The sequence below is a fragment of the Moschus berezovskii genome, chromosome 11 (genome assembly GCF_049115385.1).
Source record: "Moschus berezovskii isolate FMDL1 chromosome 11, NW_MosBer_1.0, whole genome shotgun sequence".
Taxonomy (NCBI): domain Eukaryota; kingdom Metazoa; phylum Chordata; class Mammalia; order Artiodactyla; family Moschidae; genus Moschus; species Moschus berezovskii.
This window is the reverse complement of record NC_142470.1, coordinates 69,653,547-69,675,563: the sequence shown is the minus strand read 5'-3', so window position 1 is coordinate 69,675,563 and position 22,017 is coordinate 69,653,547. Positions and strand designations below refer to the sequence as shown.

Sequence of the window (22,017 nt, the reverse complement as noted above, 5' to 3'; positions counted from 1 at the left end):
CTTCCGGGCGGCTGCCGGAGGCGGTTCCGCTTGTTGCCACAGCAACCGTTTTACGTTAAGTGGTTTGTAGCTTTCAGCCAGGTGACTGCGGAGACTGCGGGGGCACGTCGTTCCACTGTTTGCTCTCGATTCTCTGCGGCCGAAAGGCCTTCTAGGATCCGGGAATCTGGCCTAGGCTTCCGCGGCGCCCCGCGGGGGCGGAATGGCCGCGGAAGAAGAGGACGAGGTGGAATGGGTGGTGGAGAGCATCGCGGGGTTCCTGCGGGGCCCGGACTGGTCCATCCCCATCTTGGACTTCGTGGAGCAGAAATGTGAAGGTAAAATACGAATCTCGAATCGTCAGTCCTTGCTCACCTCTCTCACACCAACAACCTCTCCACACACCGCCTCTCATCTCGATCTCCACTCTTCTCGACCAGGTTTAGAGCTGGATTTTTAGGATGTGTTGCTGTCACCGCGCCTGTCTTCCACGGTAATGAAAAGAGGGACGACATACCTCTCCCCCGCTGGGCCCAAGCACACATTCGAAAAACATTAGACTAATCCTGTGTTGGGTCTCTCACCCCATCCTGCACCTTTCTGCCTTGGGCAGGTGACTGTGGGTTTCTTCCTTTATCAGCTTCCCCAGTGACTTGGGAGGAGAGATGTCAGTTTGCTTCTGAGTTCCTTCTGATTCCAACTTTTGGCCAAAAAGTGGGTGGGCGAGCGGTATGTGATTACTCCGGTAGGCCCAGAGCCGGTAATCTCGGTGGCCTGTATTCCCTTTTTTGAGCTCTCTCTCTCTCTCTCGGTTATACCAAAAATGGAGGGTATCTTCCAACAAATGAGGTATGTAAATGTGGCACATAACGTTCCCTGTGAGGAAAGAGTACCTTCAGGTTCCGATCAGTTCACGCTTCGGAGCTCTGCATTCAGTTCTTGGAGGTAATTTGGAGCCCGTTTATGGAAAAGGAACCAGAAGCGTTGTCATAAGAATAATTTCAGGCTGTTGTCGTGGTTGATTAGCTGGCTAAGACCTTAAGGGTAGTAATATCCATTAATCGTTCGAACGTCTGTCGTATATTGGAGGGATTAGACTTGTTTTTTTTTAATGTTCAATGGGCTAGAGCTAGCGTCCGTGGCTACAAGCTAGAGGTAAACAAATTTCTGTGAAGGAAGTGCTTCATAACAGAGAGTATCCTGGATAAATTCGCCTGTCTCAGAAGGTAATGAGTTCCCCAGGCCTTAGCAGTGTTTGAATGAATCTGATAGCACCTTAATGGAGTTATTACAGAGGGGAATTGAACTGTCAAATGGTTGGTTATCATGAATGATCTGTTAAGAGTCCTTTCAACCCTAAGTTTCCATGAATCTGGTAAAGATGAAATTTACTTTGACCACTGAATCTTTTCATTATGTCCTCATTGCCATGAGCAACATTCAAATATTGTTCTTGGAGGTAATTTTTAAAAGAAGTTCAAAATAACTTTTATTTCTGCTCTATTAAAGAATTTAAAACGCTATTATGAGACTGAGGAAGCATGTGGTGTTCTGATCTCCTTTAGGAGAGAAAAAAAATTATGTCACCTTTTGATTCCACTTATGCCACTGAACCTAAATGCTGAAATGGCAAAAAAAAAAAAAATCTTTTTATCCCCAAACTTTAAAAGTTGCTGCATCTCAGTTATAACACACCTGATTGCGTAATTTTATAGGGAAATAGTAATCTTCAGACTTGTAAACATGTAATGTAGTAATTTGGCTTCAAAATTATCTGAAAACAGGTTTATTAGCTGCTATATTGCTTGTATGCCCAGTGCTATGTAGAATAGATGCCAAGAGAAATGGAAGTAACATTTCAGTGGCACTTGAGATAATAGTGTTTATATTTCACTGACTTTGGTTTGTCAATGTGGTATTCTTCACCTTAGGTAATTTAAAAGTTAGTTTTGTATATAACTTTGTAAATATAAGCATTTATTTCAACATTTATTGAGTGTCTTTGAGCCAGAAGTTGAGGATAGAAAAGTTAATAAAACAAATCTTTGTGCTTGAGGAGTTTATAATTTGGTGGGGAAGACAAGGAGGTAAATGGAATTTAAATGTAAAGTGACCAGATGTTATTATAAAGGTAGGCATATGGTGCTGTGTATTCAAATAGTTCTAAGGAAGGAATTTAAATAGCCAAGGGAGTTGGGAGTGGGTAGCAGATCATGGAGAATGTGCCTCTTGCAGTATTTTGAAGAATGGTTGGGAGAAGAGGTTTTGGGTAAAGGCAAACAGATCCAAGAAAGGCTTGAGCAAAGACCTGGGGCTTTGAAGCACCTTCTATGTTTTTACATTTGTCCACATTCCAAGTAATTGTGTACTGTTATGAGGGCAAAGTTTGGGTTTTGGAGTGGTGGGAGATGAGACTCGGGATCCAGTCTTGGAGAGTTTTATCTGGGATTCTAAGTATTTTATACTTATTCTCTAGGCAAAAAACTGAAGAGTTTTAAATAGAAAATTACCGATGTTAGAAAGAATGGGGGAATTTTTTTAAAAGCTGGCTTATGGTTTACAGTTCATGAATTTGTCTTCCTTGATCACATTGTAGCTTTTTGAAGGAATATATATCTTTCTAATCTACATTGTTTCATACATATGATCATTGAGTAAACATTTGTTTTTATTCATTTTTGTTTCACTGTTGACTTATATGTAATAAAGAAAGAGTCAGTTTCAGTAAAATTTGGATCAGCAAAATTCCAATATGGTAAAATAATATGGTACCTGTTGTGAAAGGAATTATTTAGAAACTTGCCAATAATGTTCCATTTAAAGTTTGTAAAGAAATTGTTGCCTTGTAATATTGATTGAAAAGTGACAAATTAGTGTACCTGTCCCATATGAAGTATCTCTTAGGTATGGAAAAAAACTTGTTTACAATTAATTATTATTTTTTTTAATCCCAAGAATTTTAAAGTGGAAGAGCCAGTTTACAAGAATGAGTGTTCTATTTGTAAGTTCTATTTGTGGAGCTGACTTTCATATTTAATGAAATTTTTTACACTATGCAATATTTTTCTTTTAAATTTAGTTTTTGATGATGAAGAAGAAAGCAAATTGACTTATACAGAGATTCATCAGGAATACAAAGAACTAGTGAGTATTTTTGAACTGATTTTAAATATAATTTGAATAATATTAATTTTAATCTGTTCTGAATTTAAAAAATAGACTTGCCCATTTAAATTCCTTAAAAAATTCCAGTCTACCCTAGTAGTGCTATCAGTTGCATAAGACTCCAGGGGTTCTCTGTGCATTTCCTCCGTAAGACTCTGGAATGTAAGGAATAGATTTAGGACAGCTGTTTTAAGGGATCTTGCATCTGATCTTTAAACTTTATTCCTGTTCTTCTGCTGGTATATCCAGGGGAGTGTTCATTATTAATTTAGCCATGTTGTCTTGAGATTTTAAGAAATGCCTCTGGGTAGCACAAGGATTATACCACATCAAACTTCATAATCCTGACTTCAGTTATTTCTGGTAGAGGAAATAAAATTTCATTTGATTCTCTGCAAAGATTTTCACTTTTAGTTGTTTGGGTTTTTTTTTTTTTTTTGATGAAAAAGATTGTCACTGCCATATAATATAGTTTTATGTAGATTAATAATTGCAAGCAAGCATTTGATTATATTTTTCTAAGCTCAATATAAAAACTCATTTGGACTTTTTCAATGTAAATTGTAAAAGTTAAACTTTTTTTTTTTTAGGTTGAAAAGCTGTTAGAAACTTACCTTAAAGAAATTGGAATTAATGAAGATCAATTTCAAGAAGCATGTACTTCTCCTCTTGCAAAGACCCGTACATCACAGGTTTTTGTGTTTTTCTGCTAATATATAATTTTAACAAAAATGCCCAGGATTCCACTTAGATTTGATATGTTTGATTATCAAAATATTATACAGAGTGAAGTAAGACAGAAAGAAACGCACCAATACAGTATACTAACACATATATATGGAATTTAGAAAGATGGAAATATAAACCTGTATACGAGACAGCAAAAGAGACACAGTTGTATCGAACAGTCTTTGGGACTTTGTGGGAGAGGGTGAGGGTGGGATGATTTGAGAGAATGACATTGAAACATGTGTGTTGTCATATGTGAAACGAATCAGCAGTTCAGGGTCAATGCATGTTACAGGATGCTCGGGGCTGGTGTGCGCGGATGACCCAGAGGGAGGATAAAGGGAGGAGGGAGGTGAGAGGGGGGTTCAGGAGGGGGAACTCATGTACACCTGGGGCGAATTCACGTCAATGTATGATTATCAAAATATAATATTCTAGAGACTGTAAGAGTGAAAAGCCAATTTAACACATATGGATTCTTTCTTTATAACTACCTTGAGAAAAGATAATTTGAGGCATTAATAAACTGATGCTATTAAAAAAGAGCTTCCTGTCAGAATGATAATAGATCACAGGCTTTATGCAAAAAAAAATTTATTTATATAGGTCTCTAATGGTTTTGCAGTTGCCCCTTTTTTAATCTTAGCAGATACACAGTACATGGTTCCTGGGGCTTTCTTCTGTTAGAACTAATTTTATTGTCTCATTTGTTCTGCAATGTGTTTTAGGTGTATTTGTAACTAATAATTACTGGAGATTCATGCTAGCTGCTGTTTTAAGCACTTGACATGTATTATTTCATTGAATCTTCCTAACAGTCCTTAAGAAATTGGTACAGAACTGGTGCACAGTCTACAACTAAAGCAACAAAGCCAGAATATCAGCTCAGGTTCTGAGATTGAGTATAGAGATATGTTATTACTACCCAAATAGCCTTCTCAAAGAGTTACTTTAGCTTTTCATCTTCTACCAAATTAACTATAATTCCTTAGTGGGATGATAGGATTATCTAGGATGTGATCTCGAATTATCATTTTCAACCTCCTGCTGTCATTCTGTACTATGTTGCATACTACAGTAATTCTGGCTACTTGTTTTTGTAGGCATTGGTGCACCTGGCTTTGCTCCTGGTGGTCCCTTAACCGGGAATGCTCAGCCCCCACCTTCTCACCACTCCATCCTTTCCTTACCCAGAGAAACCCATCTCATCCTCATGGCCTGCTGCAGTGCAACTTTCCTGATATCTCTAGTCAGACCAGTACTCATTCTGCTCCGCTGAGCACTTTTACATTTTCAGTTCAGTTTAATTGAATTAAAGTTTTTTACAAGTCTATTTACCTTGAAGAATTTATTGAAAATTACTAATTAGTATTTAGATTTATTTTAAGGCATTGGTATTTGTTTTTATTTTCCTTGTATTTCCATAATATTTTCTTCTTTGGTTAATATTTGTCAACCTTTTTTTATTTTTTAATTTATTTATTTTTTATTGGAGGCAAATTATTTTACAATATTGGTTGGTTTTGCCATACATTGACATGAATTCGCCCCGGGTGTACATAAGTTCCCCCTCCTGAACCCTCCTCCCACCTCCCTCCTCCCTTTATCCTCCCTCTGGGTCATCCCCGCACGCCAGCTCCGAGCATCCTATAACATGCATCGACCCTGAACTGGTGATTCGTTTCACATATGAATATTTGTCAACCTCTTAATTAAGCTATTATGAATAAATCTAAATACTTTGTGAAAAAAGATGTTCATAGTAATAGTAGTCACGGATGTGACTACTTTTGTTTTCATCATCAGGATAACTTGTGAATGAAGACATTCACAATTTTAAAATACTGTTTTCAAATCAAAAGTAACATATCTTTCTGCTTTGGTCTGTTACATAACACCTTTTGATTTGGAGTTGGTTCGTAGTACAGTCTTGTTATGTACAAGCATGGAAACCTTCTGACACAGACAGACTTGGATTTGAGCTTAGATCTTTTGATTCCTTTCATTTATCAGGGACAAAGTTGTTTTACAGTTTTCCTGTCTTGTCTATTCCGATTCTCAGTTTGAACATCTGTAAAACAGGGATAGTATCTACTTTGAAAGGTTTTTGTGAAATTTGAGCAAAAATGTTCATAAAACATTTAGCACAATACCTGACACATATAAAGTGGTCTATAAATGGAAACATCTTGTAATTAATGGTAGCTATTTTGGTGGTTGATTAGCAGGGTGCTAATTAGGCCAGGGTCATGTATTCAATCCCCATGTAGACTAGTTAGCTTTATTCTCTTCTGGAGCAAACTTAGCCCCAGATACTAAGGGCAGTATGACTGAATCAGCACATGGCCATCTCCAATAACCTGAAGAACAGCCCAAAGTCTGCTAGTTATAATCTAATCTTTGTAAATAAAGATCAGAATGCTGATTCCATTATGCTAATTTAGAGTGCCTATAAGGAATTCAAGAAACCAATTGTTTGCCCAGGGTAGTTTAGGAGGTACTTTTTCTTTTGTTTTGGTCTGTTTGGTTTGATTTTTATTTTTATAAACAGTTGCTCGGTCCCTTTCTCATTGAACTGTACGGCTAAAGATGACTTGCAAAATTCTTTTCACCTGGTTTGGTCACCATTAGTCCTAGACCACTGGTCCTGGCATTCTTGTATATTAAAATCAGCAGGAGTTGTAGTTGTAAGGAGTGCATCAGATGAAGATGTCTGGTTTAAGAAAACAACAACCTTTTTTTTTTCCTTCCTTCCTTCCTTCCTTTTCCTCTCCTCTTCTCTCCTCTTCCCCTCCCCTTTCCATCCTTCCTTTCCCATCCTCTCAACTCTCCTCTCCTTCTCTTTCTTCTCCATACAGCTTGTGGGATTTTAGTTCTCCCACTAGGGATCAAACCTGGGCCCTCTCTGGTGGAAACACAGAGTCTTCACCATTGGCCTGTCAGGGAAGTCTCAACAACAGACTTTTTAAGAGCATGTTTTCCTGTCATACGTGTGTAGCTTCTCAAAAAATGCTCATAAATTAAGATACCTTTCTAAAGAGTTCAGAAAAATATGATAATAGAATGCATATTGAGATATTATTTCAGTTGTGTTTAACTGATTTTGTAATTTTATGGTGTTTTCAACTGAAATAGGTAAAAGTGGCTTTTTTCATTGCTTGTAATTTTTTTTGGTGAGGATAGAGCTCGTCACTGATTTCTGTGTATAGCAGGAGCCAGGAATGACTATATGGCAAGAGACAAAGTATTTTTTGTTTTTGCTTTTCACTTGATTGACTTTTGTAAAATAGAAATTAATGCTTTCAGAAACATTTGTCTTCTGATGTTAATTTGGGAAAATTATTCTTTTTTTCCCCAATAACTTGTATCACTAAAATGATTACATATATGGTATCACTTTCATTTTCTAAAAACACACACTGGATAATGAATAATATTTTGTCTGATTGCTCATAAGATTTTAAAAAATTAATAGACTGTTTATGTTTACAGACGTAGTTTTATGTTTACAGAAAGTTGAGCAGTTAATGTAGTGTCTCTTTTTATTAAAGTCTTTCATTAGTGTAGTGTATTTGTTGATGAGCCAGTATGGATATATGATTATTAAGTAAAGTCCATAGTTTATATTAAGGTTCACTCTTTGTGTTGTACAGTTCTGTGGATTTTGAAAAATACATAATGTCATATTTCCATCATTATAGTATCATACAAAATAGTTTCGCTGTCTTAAAAATCTCATGTGTTCCATATTCATCTTTTCTATCTTTTTTTTTTTTTTCATCTTTTCCATCTTTGCCCCAAACCTCTGGCAGCTGCTGTTCATTTTACCATCTGTATAGTTTTGCTTTTTCCAGGATATTATGTAATTGAAATCATATAGTATATAGCTTTTTCAGACTGACTTCTTTCACTAAGCAATATGAATTTAAGTTTTTTCATTGTTTGATAGTTCTTTTCTTTTTATTGCTAAATAATATTCCATTTTATGAATGTACCACATTTTGAAGGTGGTATATAACTTTTGAAGGATATTTTGGTGCATTCCAGCCTTTGTCAATTTTGAATAAAGTCACTATAGCTATTCATATTCAGGCTTTTATGTGGATGTAAATTTTTCATCTCATTTGGGTAAATACTAGGAGTAAGACTGCTAGATCATATGTTAAGATTCACTTTTAACTTTGTAAGAAACTGCCAGACTCTCTTCTAAAGTAGCTGTATCATTTTACATTTTCACCAGCAGTGAATGGGAGCTCCTGTTGCTCCATGTCTTCAGTAACACATGATATTGTCAGGTTTTTGGATTTTAGCCATTCTAGTAGATATTTCGTGATAACATTGTTTTCTTTTGTCCTTTTTTAAATTGAGTTATTTATTTTCTACTTGTTGGGTTGTAAGAGCTTTTTGTATATTTTTGATACAAATCTTCTTTCTCAGATATGTTTTGCAAATATTTCACAAAATTTCTCCTGTGGTTTTTCTCTTCATTCTGTTAACAATGTCTTTCACAAATTAGAAGTCTTTTTTTATTTTAGTGAAGTCTGATGTATTGATTCTTTCATTGTTTATGGTTTTGATATTTTATCTTAAGAAGTCATTGCCAAAAGCCAAGGTTAGCTAGATTTTCTCTATGCTATCTTTCAAAGTTTTGTTTTTATGTTTAAATCTATGATCCATTTTAAGTTAATTTTTGTGAAAGGTGTAAGGTCAGTGTTTAGATTCCTTCTTTTTTTCCATGTGGATGTCAGTTGTTCTAGCAGCATTTGCTGGAAAGATGATCCTTTCTTCATTGGATTGCCTTTGTTCCTTTGTCAAAAATCAGTTGACTATGTTTTTGTTGGTGTTTTCAGGTTCTATTCGGTTCATTAATCCTTTGTCTGTTCTTTCACCAATATCACACTGTGTTGATTATTGCAGTTTATAGTAAATCTTGAAGTCGTGTAGTGTCAGTCCTCTGACTTTCATCTTTATCAATTTTGTGTGACTGTTGTGGGTCTTTTACCTTTCCGTGTACATTTAAAAATCAGTTTGTTGATATCCACAGTTGCTGGGATTCTGATTAGGGTTGCATGAATCTACAGATCAAATCTGGGAGAAATGACATGTTAACAATGTTGAGTCTTCTTATTTCTTAACATGGAATAGATCTCCGTTTATTTAGATCATCTTTGATTTCTTTCATAAGACTTTTTTAGTTTTCTTCATATAGATCTTGTGCATATTTTGTTACATTTATTCCTAAGTACTTTTTTGTAGTGCAAAGGTAAATTGTATCGTGCTTTTTATTTCAGATTCCAATTGTTGATTGCTTTGTTGTTGTTGTTTAGTCGCTAGGTCGTGTCTGACTCTTTGCGACCCAATGGACTGCAGCACGCCAGGCTTCCCTGTCCATCACCATGTCCTGGAGCTTGCTCAAACTCATGTCCATTGAGTCAGTGATGCCATCCAACGTTCTTGTCCTCTGTCATTCCCTTCTCATGGCTTCAGTCTTTCTCAGCATCAGGTGGCCAAAGAATTGGAGCTTCAACTTCAGCGTCAGTCCTTCCAGTGAATATTCAGGGTTGATTTCCTTTAGAATTGACTGGTTTGATCTCTTTGCTATCCAAGGGACTCTCAAGAGTCTTCTCCAACACCACTGTTTGAAAGCATCAATTCTTCAGCACTCAGCCTTCTTTATGGTCCACTCTCACATCCATATATGACTACTGGAAAAACTGTAGCTTTGACTAGACAGACCTTTGTCAGCAAAGTAATGTCTCTGATTTTTAATGTATGTTGTCTCGGTTGGTCATAGCTTTTCTTCCAAGGAACAAGCATTTTTTAATTTCATGGCTGTAGTCACCATCTGCAGTGATTTTGGAGCCCAAGAAAATAAACTCTTTCACTGTTTCCATTGTTTTCCCATCTATATGCCATGAAGTGATGGGACCAGATTTCATAGTAACACTTTTTTCCCCCTTAGTCCTTTGAATCAATAGAAAGGCTTTCACATCATTTCTATAGGCTATGCAATTGAATTTCTGCAAATAAATAATCATTATTCTTTTGAGAATTAAAAGAAATCTATAGCTTTTCTTTGAAGTTCTATCTTTATTTGTGTAGAATTGTAAGACTTGTATAAAATTCTTTAAGTGTTTGTTAGAATTCATCATTGACCCTGGATAGGCCTGGTTCTTTTTGTTTTGGAAGATTACTAATTATTGATTCCATTTCTTTAATAGATACAGACTTATTCAGATTGTCTGTTTCTTGTGTGAGTTTTAGCAGGTTGTGTTTTTTAAGAAATTGGTCCATTTCATCTGGATTATAAAATTTGTGGTCATAGAGCTGTTCATGCTGCTGCTAAGTCGCTTCAGTCATGTCCGACTCTGTGCAACTCCATAGACGGCAGCCCACCAGGCTCCGCCACCCCTGGGATTCTCCAGGCAAGAACACTGGAGTGGGTTGCCATTTCCTTCTCCAGTGCATGAAAGTGAAAAGTGAAAGTGAAGTCGCTCAGTCATGTCTGACTGTTAGTGACCCCATGGACTGCAGCCCACCAGGCTCCTCCGTCCATGGGATTTTCCAGGCAAGAGTACTGGAGTGGGGTGCCATTGCCTTCTCTGAGAAATGTTCATAAAATTCCTTTATTACCTTTTAAGTGTCCATGATATCTGTAGTAGTGTCCCCTTATGCATTGCTGATATTTTTTAATTTATGTCTTTTTTTGTGTGTCTCACGTCCTGGCATGTGGAACTTCCCTGACCATGGATTGAACCAACGCCCCCTGAAATGGAAGCACAAAGTCTAAACTACTGGACAACCAGGGAATTCCACATAACTACCCCCTGTTTTTTTTTTTAAACTTAACCTGGAGATCAGTCCTGGGTGTTCATTGGAAGGACTGATGTTGAAGCTGAAACTCCAATACTTTGGCCAGCTCATGCGATGAGTTGACTCACTGGAAAAGACTCTGATGCTGGGAGGGGTTGGGGGCAGGAGGAAAAGGAGACGACAGAGAATGAGATGGCTAGATGGCATCACCGATTCGATGGACATGAGTTTGAGTGAACTCCGGGAGTTGGTGATGGACAGGGAGGCCTGGTGTGCTGTGATTCACGGGGTCGCAAAGAGTTGGACACGACTGAGTGACTGAACTGAACTGAACCTGGCCAGAGGTTTCTCAGTTTTATTTGTTTTTTGAATAATCAGCTTTTAGTTTTGTTGATTTTCTCTTTTTTATTTTCTGTTTTCCAATTTCATTGATTTCTTCTCTAATTTCTATTGTTTCCTTTCTTTGGATTTAATTTGCTCTATTTTTAGTTCCTAAGGTGAACCCTTGGACTGCAAGGAGATCCAACCAGTCCATTCTAAAGGAGATAAGTCCTGGGTGTTCGTTGGAAGGGCTGATGCTAAAGCTGAAACTCCAATACTTTGGCCAGCTCATGCGATGAGTTGACTCACTGGAAAAGAGTCTGATGCTAGGAGGGATTGGGGGTGGGAGGAGACGGGGACGACAGAGAATGAGATGGCTGGATGGCATCACTGACTCGACGGACATGAGTTTGAATGAACTCCGGGAATTGGTGATGGACAGGGAGGCCTGGCGTGCTGTGATTCATGGGGTCACAAAGAGTCAGACACAACTGAGCGACTGAACTGAACTGAAGGTGAAAGCTTTGATTGTTGATGTTGGTTATTTCTTCTTTCCTAATATATGCTTCAGTGCTTTAAATTTCCTTCTAAGCACTAACTTTTGCTACACCCCACACATTTTGATAAGTTGTATTTTCATTTAGTTAGAAATATTTTTAGAGTTTCTCTTAAGACTACTTATTTGATCCATGTGCTGTTTTAAAGTGTGTTTCTTAATCTCCGAAGTATTTTAGGTTTTTCTAGCTATTGTTCGGTTACTGTTTTCTAGTTTAATTCTGTTGGGTCTGTGAGTCTCCTCTATATGACTCCTGTCCTTTTAAATTTATTAAAATGTGTGTTATGGCCTAGAATGTTGTCTATTTTCGTGAATGTTCCATATGAACTTGAAAAGAATGTATTTTTCTGTTGCTGGAAAAATGTCAATTTGATCTAGTTGACTGAAGGTGCTATTCAGTTCAATTATTTCTTTGTTGATTTTCTCCCAGCTGATTCTGTCCATTATTGAAGTTTCCAACTATACTAGTGAATTCATCTGTTTCTCCTTGTGGTTCTATTAATAGAGCAGCATAAATGCATGAAATCACTTGTAACTTCAGGCTAAGTATGAACATGTTTGGAGCTTTTTAAAACTCACTTAAGTCAGATTCTGAAAGACTCAATGTTCATATTTTTGTCAATGTGCTTTTCTCAAACATATATGACACCACATTTATTTATTTGTAACACTTATCTCATAATCTTCTTTCAAAGTAGTTTGACATTTCAGTTAATTTAAAGGATACTTAAGATTGTTGTTCTTTTTAAACCACTTGCTAGCTTTTTGGAGTAACTGTTTTATTTAGTTCTCACCCTTATTGGAAGCTCTTAGGCAAAGGGTAATCCATTTCCTTGGACCAGAATAGCCCAATTGCTATATAGTTGTTAGGTTTAGTACACCAGTTTGATATTTAATTAAAAGGCCCAGGACAGTTACTTTTATTGGACTTTTTAGTTTAAAAAAAATACTTTCTTGCACTGCTCAATTCTAACACCCAGCCAGAAAGTTACTATATATCCTTCATTCTCAAATGAAAATTTTCTATCATAAATATCTCTTCAATGAGGAAACATTTTGTAATTGATGGTATGTTATAATTTAATTGATAGGGTTTTTTCCTTTTCTTATTGGTACATGAAGTAATGGTTTATTTTGCTAATCTATTGAGTCTTCAGTTCAGTCGCTCAGTCGTGTCCGAGTCTTTGCGACCCCATGAATCACATGCATGCCAGACCTCCCTGTCCATCACCAACTCCCAGAGTTCACTCAAACTCATGCCATCCAGCCATCTCATTCTGTCGTCCCCTTCTCCTCCCGCCCCCAATCCCTCCCAGCATCAGAGTCTTTTCCAGTGAGTTAACTCGTCGCATGAGGTGGCCAAAGGATTGGAGTTTCAGCTTTAGCATCAGTCCTTCCAATGAACACCCAGGATTGATCTCCTTTAGAATAGACTGGTTGGATCTCCTTGCAGTCCACGGAACTCTCAAGAATCTTCTCCAGCACCACAGTTCAAAAGCATCAATTCTTCGGTGATCAGCTTTCTTCACAGTCCAGCTCTCACATCCATACATGACCACGGGAAAAACCATAGCCTTGACTAGACGGACCTTTGTTGACAAAGTAATGTCTCTGCTTTTTAATATGCTATCTAGGTTGGTCATAACTTTCCTTCCAAGGAGTAAGCATCTTTTAATTTCATGGCTGCAATCAGCATCTGCAGTGATTTTGGAGCCCCCCAAAATAAAGTCTGACACTGTTTCCACTGTTTCCCCATCTATTTCCCATGAAGTGATGGGACCAGATGCCATGATCTTTGTTTTCTGAATGTTGAGCTTCAAGCCAACCTTTTCATTCTCCTCTTTCACTTTCATCAAGAGGCTTTTGAGTTCCTCTTCACTTTCTGCCATAAGGGTGGTGTCATCTCCATATCTGAGGTTATTGATATTTCTCCCAGCAATCTTGATTACAGCTTGTGCTTCTTCCAGCCCAGCATTCCTCATGGTGTACTCTGTATATAAGTTAAATAAGCCGGGTGACAATATACAACCTTGACGTACTTCTTTTCCTATTTGGAACCAGTCTGTTGTTCCATGTCCAGTTCTAACTGTTGCTTCCTGACCTGCGTACAGGCTTCTCAAGAGGCAGGTCAGGTGGTCTGGTATTCCCATCTCTTTCAGAATTTTCCACAGTTTATTGAGTCTTAGAATTGACAAAACACTGTATTAATATTATTATTGTTGTTATTACTATGCTAATTTGCAGGTGAAGAAACTAATGCCCAGAAGCCTAAATGATGTATACAGAATCAAACAGCTAACATATGGTTAAGCTCAAAGTAGCCTTTGATATCAGGGGCTTAATTTTTCCCTCCATTGTATCAATACTTCTCAAACTTAAATGTTATAAGAATTATCTAGGGAGATACATGGGTACCACTTGTCCAGAAATTTAGATTAATTATGTCTAGGTTAGGGCTCAGGAATATGCATTTAACAATCCTTCTTTCCTGCATTTCTTAGAAGGGTTAAAAATACCCTTTGAGAAGCCATGCATTATATGTTTAAGGATCAGCTCAAATGCAGACTTGGTGATAGATCTAACTGACAGAATGCCACCAGTAGCAGCGCCCTTCAAGTGTTTGTCAGTGATGAGGATAGAGAACTTGATATTACTAATAAGTCTAAGAAGATCAAGAAGAATGTTATGTGGTTGTGTAATCCCACAAAGGTGCCCTGGAAGATCAGGTATACTATTCCATTACAGAGGCTGGCTACAGTTGTCTTTATTTATTTAAATATTTTTTATTTTCAAAGGAAATTAAAAAATTATTTTTTAAATTGGGGTTTAGTTACTTTACATGGCTGTGTCAGTTTCTGCTGTACAGTGAAGTGAATCAACCATAATGTATACATACATATATCCCCTCTTTTTCTGGATTTCCTTCCCATTTAGGTCATCACAGAGCACCACAGAGTTCCCTGTGCTATACAGTAGTTTCTCATTAGTGATCTGTTTTATACTGTACTTGTCTTTAATACTGCTGTATGGGCTGTAACTTTCAGGTAAACACCAATGAAGCCTATTTGCCGTCCCCTGCCCTTGGCCCCAGGGATGGGGGTGCCTGGTGGGCTGCCGTCTATGGGGTCTCACAGAGTCGGACACGACTGAAGCGACTTAGCAGCAGCAGCAGCCCTTGGCCCTTTGAACAGTATATGTGAATTTAAAGGACAGGAAACTTTCTTTTTTTCCTACAGTTGACTCCTTGTAAATGTCACTACTTTTGCACTTTATTTGGTTTGACTATTGCTTTTGTTTAGAATGTGAGCTGGTTGCTGCTGGAGGGACTCCTTCCTCTTTGCTTAGCACTCTTTGATGGAACATTTGTTGAGGTGTGCCTTTGACATTATCACTGCTGCCTACCTGGTGAACAGTAGCACACCATTGGTTGCCTCTGTATGATTCCTGAGGTCAGCTTTTTCATGAGTGTCATGTAAAGCTTGAAATAAGGTTTAGTAAGGTGAATAAGGTCTGAGTGTTTTCTTTTGGGTTTTCATGCATTTCAGAGCTTATTCTTCTTGATTGGCTTGGGAATTTTTTTGCTTTTTTATATAATAATAGTTCTGTGTAGTTCTCTGTAGCTAAAGGAGTGTTAATTTGGGTGCTCTAGGGTAGATGAGGAGGACATGGCAACCCACTCCAGTGTTCTTGCCTGGAGAATCCCCGTGGACAGAGGAACCTGGCAGGCTACAGCCTATGGGATTGCAAACAGTTGGACTCGACTGAGTGACTAAGCACAGCACAGTGCAGGGTGGATACTGTTATTATTGTTTCTTAATTTATTACACTTCAGTTTCATCTAGAAAAAGATTTCACATAATTTCTGTCTCTTCCATGAAACTTTTTGCCTATAGGACTACTACTGTTGTGTTCTCACATTATTCCTACCACGTTACACTTACTTTCCAGACTCCATTTTTTTTGGCATTTCACTCAGTTCAGTCTCTCAGTCGTGTCCGACTCTTTGCGACCCCATGGACTGCAGCATGCCAGGCTTCCCTGTCCATCACCAACTCCTGGAGCTTGCTCAAACTCATGTCTGTTGAGCTGGTGATGACATCTGACCATCTCATCATCTGTCATCCCCTTCTCCTTATGCCTTCAATCTTTCCCAGCATCAGGGTCTTTTCCGCTGTCAGCTCTTCGCATCAGGTGGCTAAAGTATTGGAGCTTCAGCTTCAGCATCAGTCCTTCCAATGAATATTCAGGACTGATTTCTTTTAGGATTGATTGGTTTGATATCTTTGCAGTCCAAGGGACTCTCAAGAGTCTTCTCCAACACCGCAGTTCAAAAGCATCATTTCTTCAGCACTCAGCTTTCTTTGTAGTCCAGCTCTCACATAAACCATAGCTTTGGTTAGACGAACCTTTGTTGGTAAAGTAATGTCTCTGCTTTTTAATAGTTGCTGTCTCAGTTGGTCAGCTTTTCTTCCAAGGAACAAATGTCTTTTAATTTCATGGCCGCAATCACCATCTTCAGTGATTTTGGAGCCCAAGAAAATAAAGTCTTTCACTGTTTCCATTGTTTCTCATCTGTTTGCCATGGAGTGAATTTTGGCATTTATTCTTAATTAATTTGGCAATTTTATTAATTAAAGGATTATTTGTAGTTACTGCTTTAGCACTAAGCAGTAAATTTCAGGTGGTTGTTGTTTAGTCACTAAGTTGTGTCTGATTCTTCTATGACCCCATGGATTGTAGCCACCAGGCTCTTCTGTCCATGGGATTTTCCAGGCAAGAATACTGGAGTGGGTTGCCATTTCCTCCCCCAGGGGATCTTCTTGACCCAGGGATTGAACCCACATCTACTGCATTGGCAGGAGGATTCTTTACCACTGAGTCACCAGGGAAGCCCCAAATTTCAGATTGACAGAATCGAAACCAAATAGTTATCATTATTTTGACTGAAAAACAGATTTGTATACTGAAGTGGTAACTTTAAAAGAGTAAGACTAATTCTCGTGTTATCAGAGTTGCTCATCACTGGCTCATTTGGAAAATGTGTCACTGTGTGCCTTAGCCTTGTGGGGGTGGGAGGGGTTGGAAGATCAGCCTCTTGAGAATGCTACTTTAAAGGCTTTTAGAAAAAAATCTTAAAATTGTCCTTTTGAGTCATCTAGTCATAAATAATAATGCAACATTCTTGAGTTAATGCACCTTTTGCAGTGGAAATGATTTGAGTGTGTGGGAAATAGTTCTGTAACTTCCTGACTTCTTTCCACAGGCCATTTTGCAACCTGTATTGGCAGCAGAAGATTTTACTATCTTTAAAGCAATGATGGTCGAGAAAAATACTGAAATGCAGCTGCAAGCCATTCGAATAATTCAAGAGAGAAATGGTAAATGGTTGAATTTAGAAATCTAACTGCTAAGTGCATTTTGTTTTGGTGTGTGTTTGAACTAATATGATCTTAACGTTGCTGCTTTGTATAAATTTATTTCAAGTTTGAAAATCTAGGACTGACTTAAGAGATACTAGAGTGTAAACTTCCTGATAACTGATTGGTTGACATCGCAAAGAATGCAGAGCAGAATTTGATTTAACATTTTAGGTTTCAGAGAGCTGGGTTTTTCTGCTCAGCCATCATGTTTATGAAAGTCAGTATTTTTGAGTGGTCACAGTTATAGTTACTGTTGAGTGTACAGTTACTTTTTCCCTTCTGGCTTATAGAAGACTAAAGCTTTAGTGAGCAATTAGAAGCAGTTGAGGGCTTGTTGAAACACATGCCTGTGTCCCAGTTTCTGACTCAGTAGGTCTGCAGTGGGGCCTAGTACTTTGTATTTTTAACAAGTTCCTAGCTGATGCTGAAGCTGCTGGTCTTGGTAGCACTGAGAACTAGAACAGTGGGCAGCTAGCATTATGCCACCATCAGGTGGACGAGAAAACAGCTCACAGTCCTGGTGACGCCTTTAGCTTTATCTTTTCCTTAATTCTCTACCTGAACTCAGTATTTTTCTAGCTCTTCCTGCTTTTCTTCCCTTCCTGTATACTTGAACTCTACTTGACATCTTGATTCAAAACATCAGAGTTTCTAACCATACTTCTTGTTACTGTACTATCTCTTTTTCAACCCAGATGCATATCTAAGTTTCCCATTTTGGACTCTAGTGACCTTAATACCTGTGTGTTCCTTTGCTTAATAGATTGCCATGGATATTCCTTATCATGCCTATATACTCTAATGGCTTGGCAGTGGGGCCTTTTCTTTGCTTGTTTCTTGAGCATATTAGAGCTGTAGTTTAGTTGTGCTATTTGCTTTTAAGGGTCTGGAATATGCAGCAATAGGGCTTCTGTTGTTACGTGGCAAACATTAGACTCTTGGAGGGTCTGTTGTGGGTTAGACTGTTTGGGTTCTCCTCTCATTTGTCTGAGGTGAGTAAAGACCATACCCCTAGAGCCAGCCACCGTCGTATCTATTCTCTAAAATGCATTTCACAGCAGGAAAGACTGTTGTCCATGATGTGGAGATAATACCACCCTACCCCTCAACAATGCGTGACACTGAACTGCTGCTTTTGTGTAAAGTTTGGAAAACAGTCTCTTTCTCTTTGTTTCTCTACCATGGTTTGCTTCATAAAATCTTTTTCTCTTGTGTTTTCCTGCAGCTATGCTTTTTATTCTGACTTATAGGATAGAGAATCTGAATAATTACTTTATGTTATTTCACTTTGCTTTAGGGGACCTTTTGATAAAAGAAATAGGGAACTTGATAATGGCACTCTGCAGTTTTTAGAATTTAACTGGAAACAAGGAGATTTTAATTAAAAGAGAATAGCTAACCATAGCTTATATCAGCTGGGTACCTCAAGTTGCCATTAGCAGAATGCCTCAGAGAAAATGACCTAAGCAATAAGAAATTATCATCTCACAGAACCAGAAGTAGAGGAAGGGAAGGAAGACAGACAGGTCCAGACTTGGTTCATTTGGTGGCTTAGTGATGTTTTCAAGGACCCTGACACTTTTCCACTTTTACTCTGCCATTCTTAGGATCTTCTCTCATGATTGCACTCGAGCGTCATTGAGTGCACACTCAACAATATCTCATTAAGAAAAGCGATGCTTCTTCCTGTACATCTCCTTTTATAAGCAAGGCAACACTTTCATGGAAGCCCCTTAGGAATTTTCCTCTCAGGTCCTATTGGTCAGGATTGGATTCACATGGCTTTCTAAACCCTCTGGCAGGGGGAATGAGACCATGGTGACTGCCTTAAATCATGACTCACTCTTGTGGGGTGGGGTTGGGCCCTGCCTCTAAGTACTTGGCTGCCTGGTAGCTGCTCACAGATGGCTTCTATTAGCAAGGGAGGACCAGGGGAATGATGTGGAATAATGCTGCAGTCAGACCGCAGGGTGGGACAGTTTGCTTCTATTTAAACATAAACTAATACTTAGTTTCTGCCACAGAACTTTTAATACTTGTATTTAAGTATCTCACTTAACATAAATTGAGGGGAAAGTTACCTTAAAACAAAGTCGATTGTACTCAAAACTGCAGACTGTTTGGAATTCTGGTTGTATCTCATCAAAGAATTTGGGGCAAGTGCAAATCAGAGCAATATTTTGATGGTTTTGAAGTGTTGCACACTGTTGTTTTATTCTTTCCTTAGTTTTTAAAATTTTCCTTAGAAAGATCAATAGAATACTAATTATATAGCTTTTGACTAAGCAAAAATGCACTTAAGATCAGTGGGTTACATAGAAGTCAGTTTTCTGGTTGTGATACTATTCTACAGTTTTGAAAGATGTTTCATCGAGGGAAACTGGGTAAAGAGTGCATAGCATCTCTCTGTATTATTTCTTACAACTGCATGTGAATCTGCAATTATCTCAAAATGAAAAGTTTAATTTAAAATGTACTTAAACATCAAGGGCATTAGAATAATAAAGCTACTTTAATTTAGAGCAGATCCAAAATCCCATCATCATATATGGATAAAGAAATGAATGGTAAAAATTAGGGGCTATACTGTTAATGTTTTGGGAATATACTAATTATAGATAAAAGCAGAACACTTATTACCATCTACCTGCTTATCAGGAAGATATAGGTAATAAAATAAACCAATACTTAAAATTACTTGCCATGAATTACTCTGCCTTGGGCTAAAGTTGGTACTGCCCTAGTTTATAGTTATTAGCCCAATATCTGAATAGAAGGTCTGAGAGCAGATACTGTTTTATTCATCTTTATATTCCCCTTAAGTGCTTAGCACCATGCTTTTTTGCATGTAGTAAGCAGGGCTCTTTCGGTAGCATATGTTGTAGTATGAATGAAGAGTGTTAATATGCTGTTTCTTTTTTTGTTTTGTTTTGTTTTTATTTTTATTGGACTCTAGGGGATGGGATGGGGAATACCTCTGTTAAGTTATGCCCCACTAGGAAGATGTCCGTTCTAACTTTCCTGGGATAGCTTTCAGAACTTTTTCTTTTTCTTGGAGCTGCTGTTCTTGTTGGCAGCAGCCTCTTCAGGTCCACTGCTGAGTGGCTCCTCCTTGGAAGACAATTTCCGCTTTTTCTTGGGGACCCTCTTGTTTTCTGACTCATCAGGGTCAGTAACTGGTTCCTCTTTGGGAAAAGATTTCTTCCTCTTGGGAAGACTTACAGTACCAGCTGTCTCTTCAAGATCACTACTATCTCTTCCTTGGAAAAAGATTTCTTTTTCTTGGGTTTGGAAAAAGAGACAGATGGGTCTTCCATTCCATTCTTCTGAAGAGCATCCTGGGGCTTTTGCTTTTTCTTCTTTATGGGTCTTTCACTCGTCTCCTCACACTCCTCCGGGTCACTGCGATTTTCTGAAGAAGCCAGGGCAATTGCAGCCAGCCTTTTCTTTTCCTCCTTCAAGCGTTTCTTCTCCTGTTTCTCGAGCTTCCTAGTAATGTCAGCAGCCACTTCCTCTGCCTGAACCACTGCTTCCTTCATGACATCCAGATTCTTTCGGGGAATCTCTCCAGTCTCATAGAAGGACAGCCGTTCCTCAACTTGTTCTTGAGGCTTCTCCCCAAAAACACTGGTGGGCACCTCAGAGAAGCAATCGATTTGTGAGGGAGTACTGCATTTGTTTGCCAGGTATTGGCAGCTGCTCGGCCAATGAAGGTAGAGTGGAAAATGAGTCCGTATTTTGGGGTGTTACCCCTTGTCTTCAAGGCTCTGGAAACTTGGTCCCTTTGCTGGGCCCAGGGAATCACTCAGACACCAGGACTGGCCATCACCCTAACATGCTGTTTCAATTAACAAAGTATTTTATATTTTGCTTTGTAAACTCTTTTCCCTTTTAAATAACACTTCTGAGAGCATAGTTTCATTGTTAGGAGCTTGTTAATTTCATTGGTATGTCCTGTGTAGTATATGATTATGGAAGACTAGATTATATTAATTTCTATTATCATGTGTTATTATTATTTTAAACAGACAATAAATACATGGTTACCAAGAGTCATTTCTAGGTAAAGTGGGGTTTTTTGTTTCGTTTTGTTTTTTATGTGGAGTTGATTCCTTAAAAGAAGAAAAAGTTAAAAAGACCATAGTTAAAAAGATAATAAAAACAAAATAGCATAAAACATTTTTTTTAAGTGATAGATCTTAATAAACTACTTTGTACTTCTTGATGAACTAGAATAGTGAGAAATAAAATGTTTTCAGTTGAGTTGATATTCTCCTGTGTGATCTTTGGTTTTGAACAGGTGTATTACCTGACTGCTTAACAGATGGTTCTGATGTGGTCAGTGACCTTGAACAGGAAGAGATGAAAATCCTGAAAGAAGTTCTTAGGTATCCTCTTTAATTATTTGAATGGATCATTAATAACTTTGCAATATGATCTGTACATAGACTTTTTACCCAAAAAATACTGTGAACAAGTAAAATACCTAAATTCTTTCATAAAGACCATGAACATGATTTATCATTTTATTTGTTATAACTATGTATGTATTACATTTCTTAATGGACTTATCAGCCCAAATGGGAGGGTCTTCCTCCACTCCCATCATGGGCCTAGGAAACTAGCCATCAATGGAAACAAGGTGCAGTAGATGCAGCCTGATGCTTGGAAGGGCTGTTGTGGCCTGAGCTGAGCAGGAGACTGCATGGCTTCTGGATCTTGGTATTAGAGGAGGCTGATGCCAGGTGTCTTATGGTAGGAGGCTGGACTTCCAGGCTCCACAGACCAAATAGCTGACTATTTGCTGACCTCTTATCTATGGGCTTCCCTTGTGGCTCAGCTGGTAGAGAATCTGCCTGCAATGTGGGAGACCTGGGTTCGATCCCTGGGTCGGGAAGATCCCCTGGAGAAGGGAAAGGCTACCCACTCCAGTATTCTGGCCTGGAAAATTCCATGGACTGTATAGTTCATAAGGTTGCAAAGAGTTGGACATGACTGAGCGACTTTCACTTTCTTATCTATTATGTGATTGTC

At 38.2% G+C, this 22,017-nt stretch overlaps 1 protein-coding gene across 1 annotated transcript in view; it reads left to right on the top strand.

The window, feature by feature from the left end:
• Positions 1-13: 13 nt before the first annotated feature.
• Positions 14-22,017, top strand: part of CFAP36 (cilia and flagella associated protein 36) — a 41,893-nt gene continuing 19,889 nt past the window's right edge. Inside the window, exons 1-5 of the mRNA XM_055400263.2 lie at positions 14-317; positions 3,059-3,123; positions 3,735-3,836; positions 16,827-16,941; positions 21,284-21,371. Coding sequence (XP_055256238.2) covers positions 203-317; positions 3,059-3,123; positions 3,735-3,836; positions 16,827-16,941; positions 21,284-21,371 — 485 coding nt within the window. The 5' untranslated portion in view covers positions 14-202. The remainder of the gene's footprint in view (positions 318-3,058; positions 3,124-3,734; positions 3,837-16,826; positions 16,942-21,283; positions 21,372-22,017) is intronic.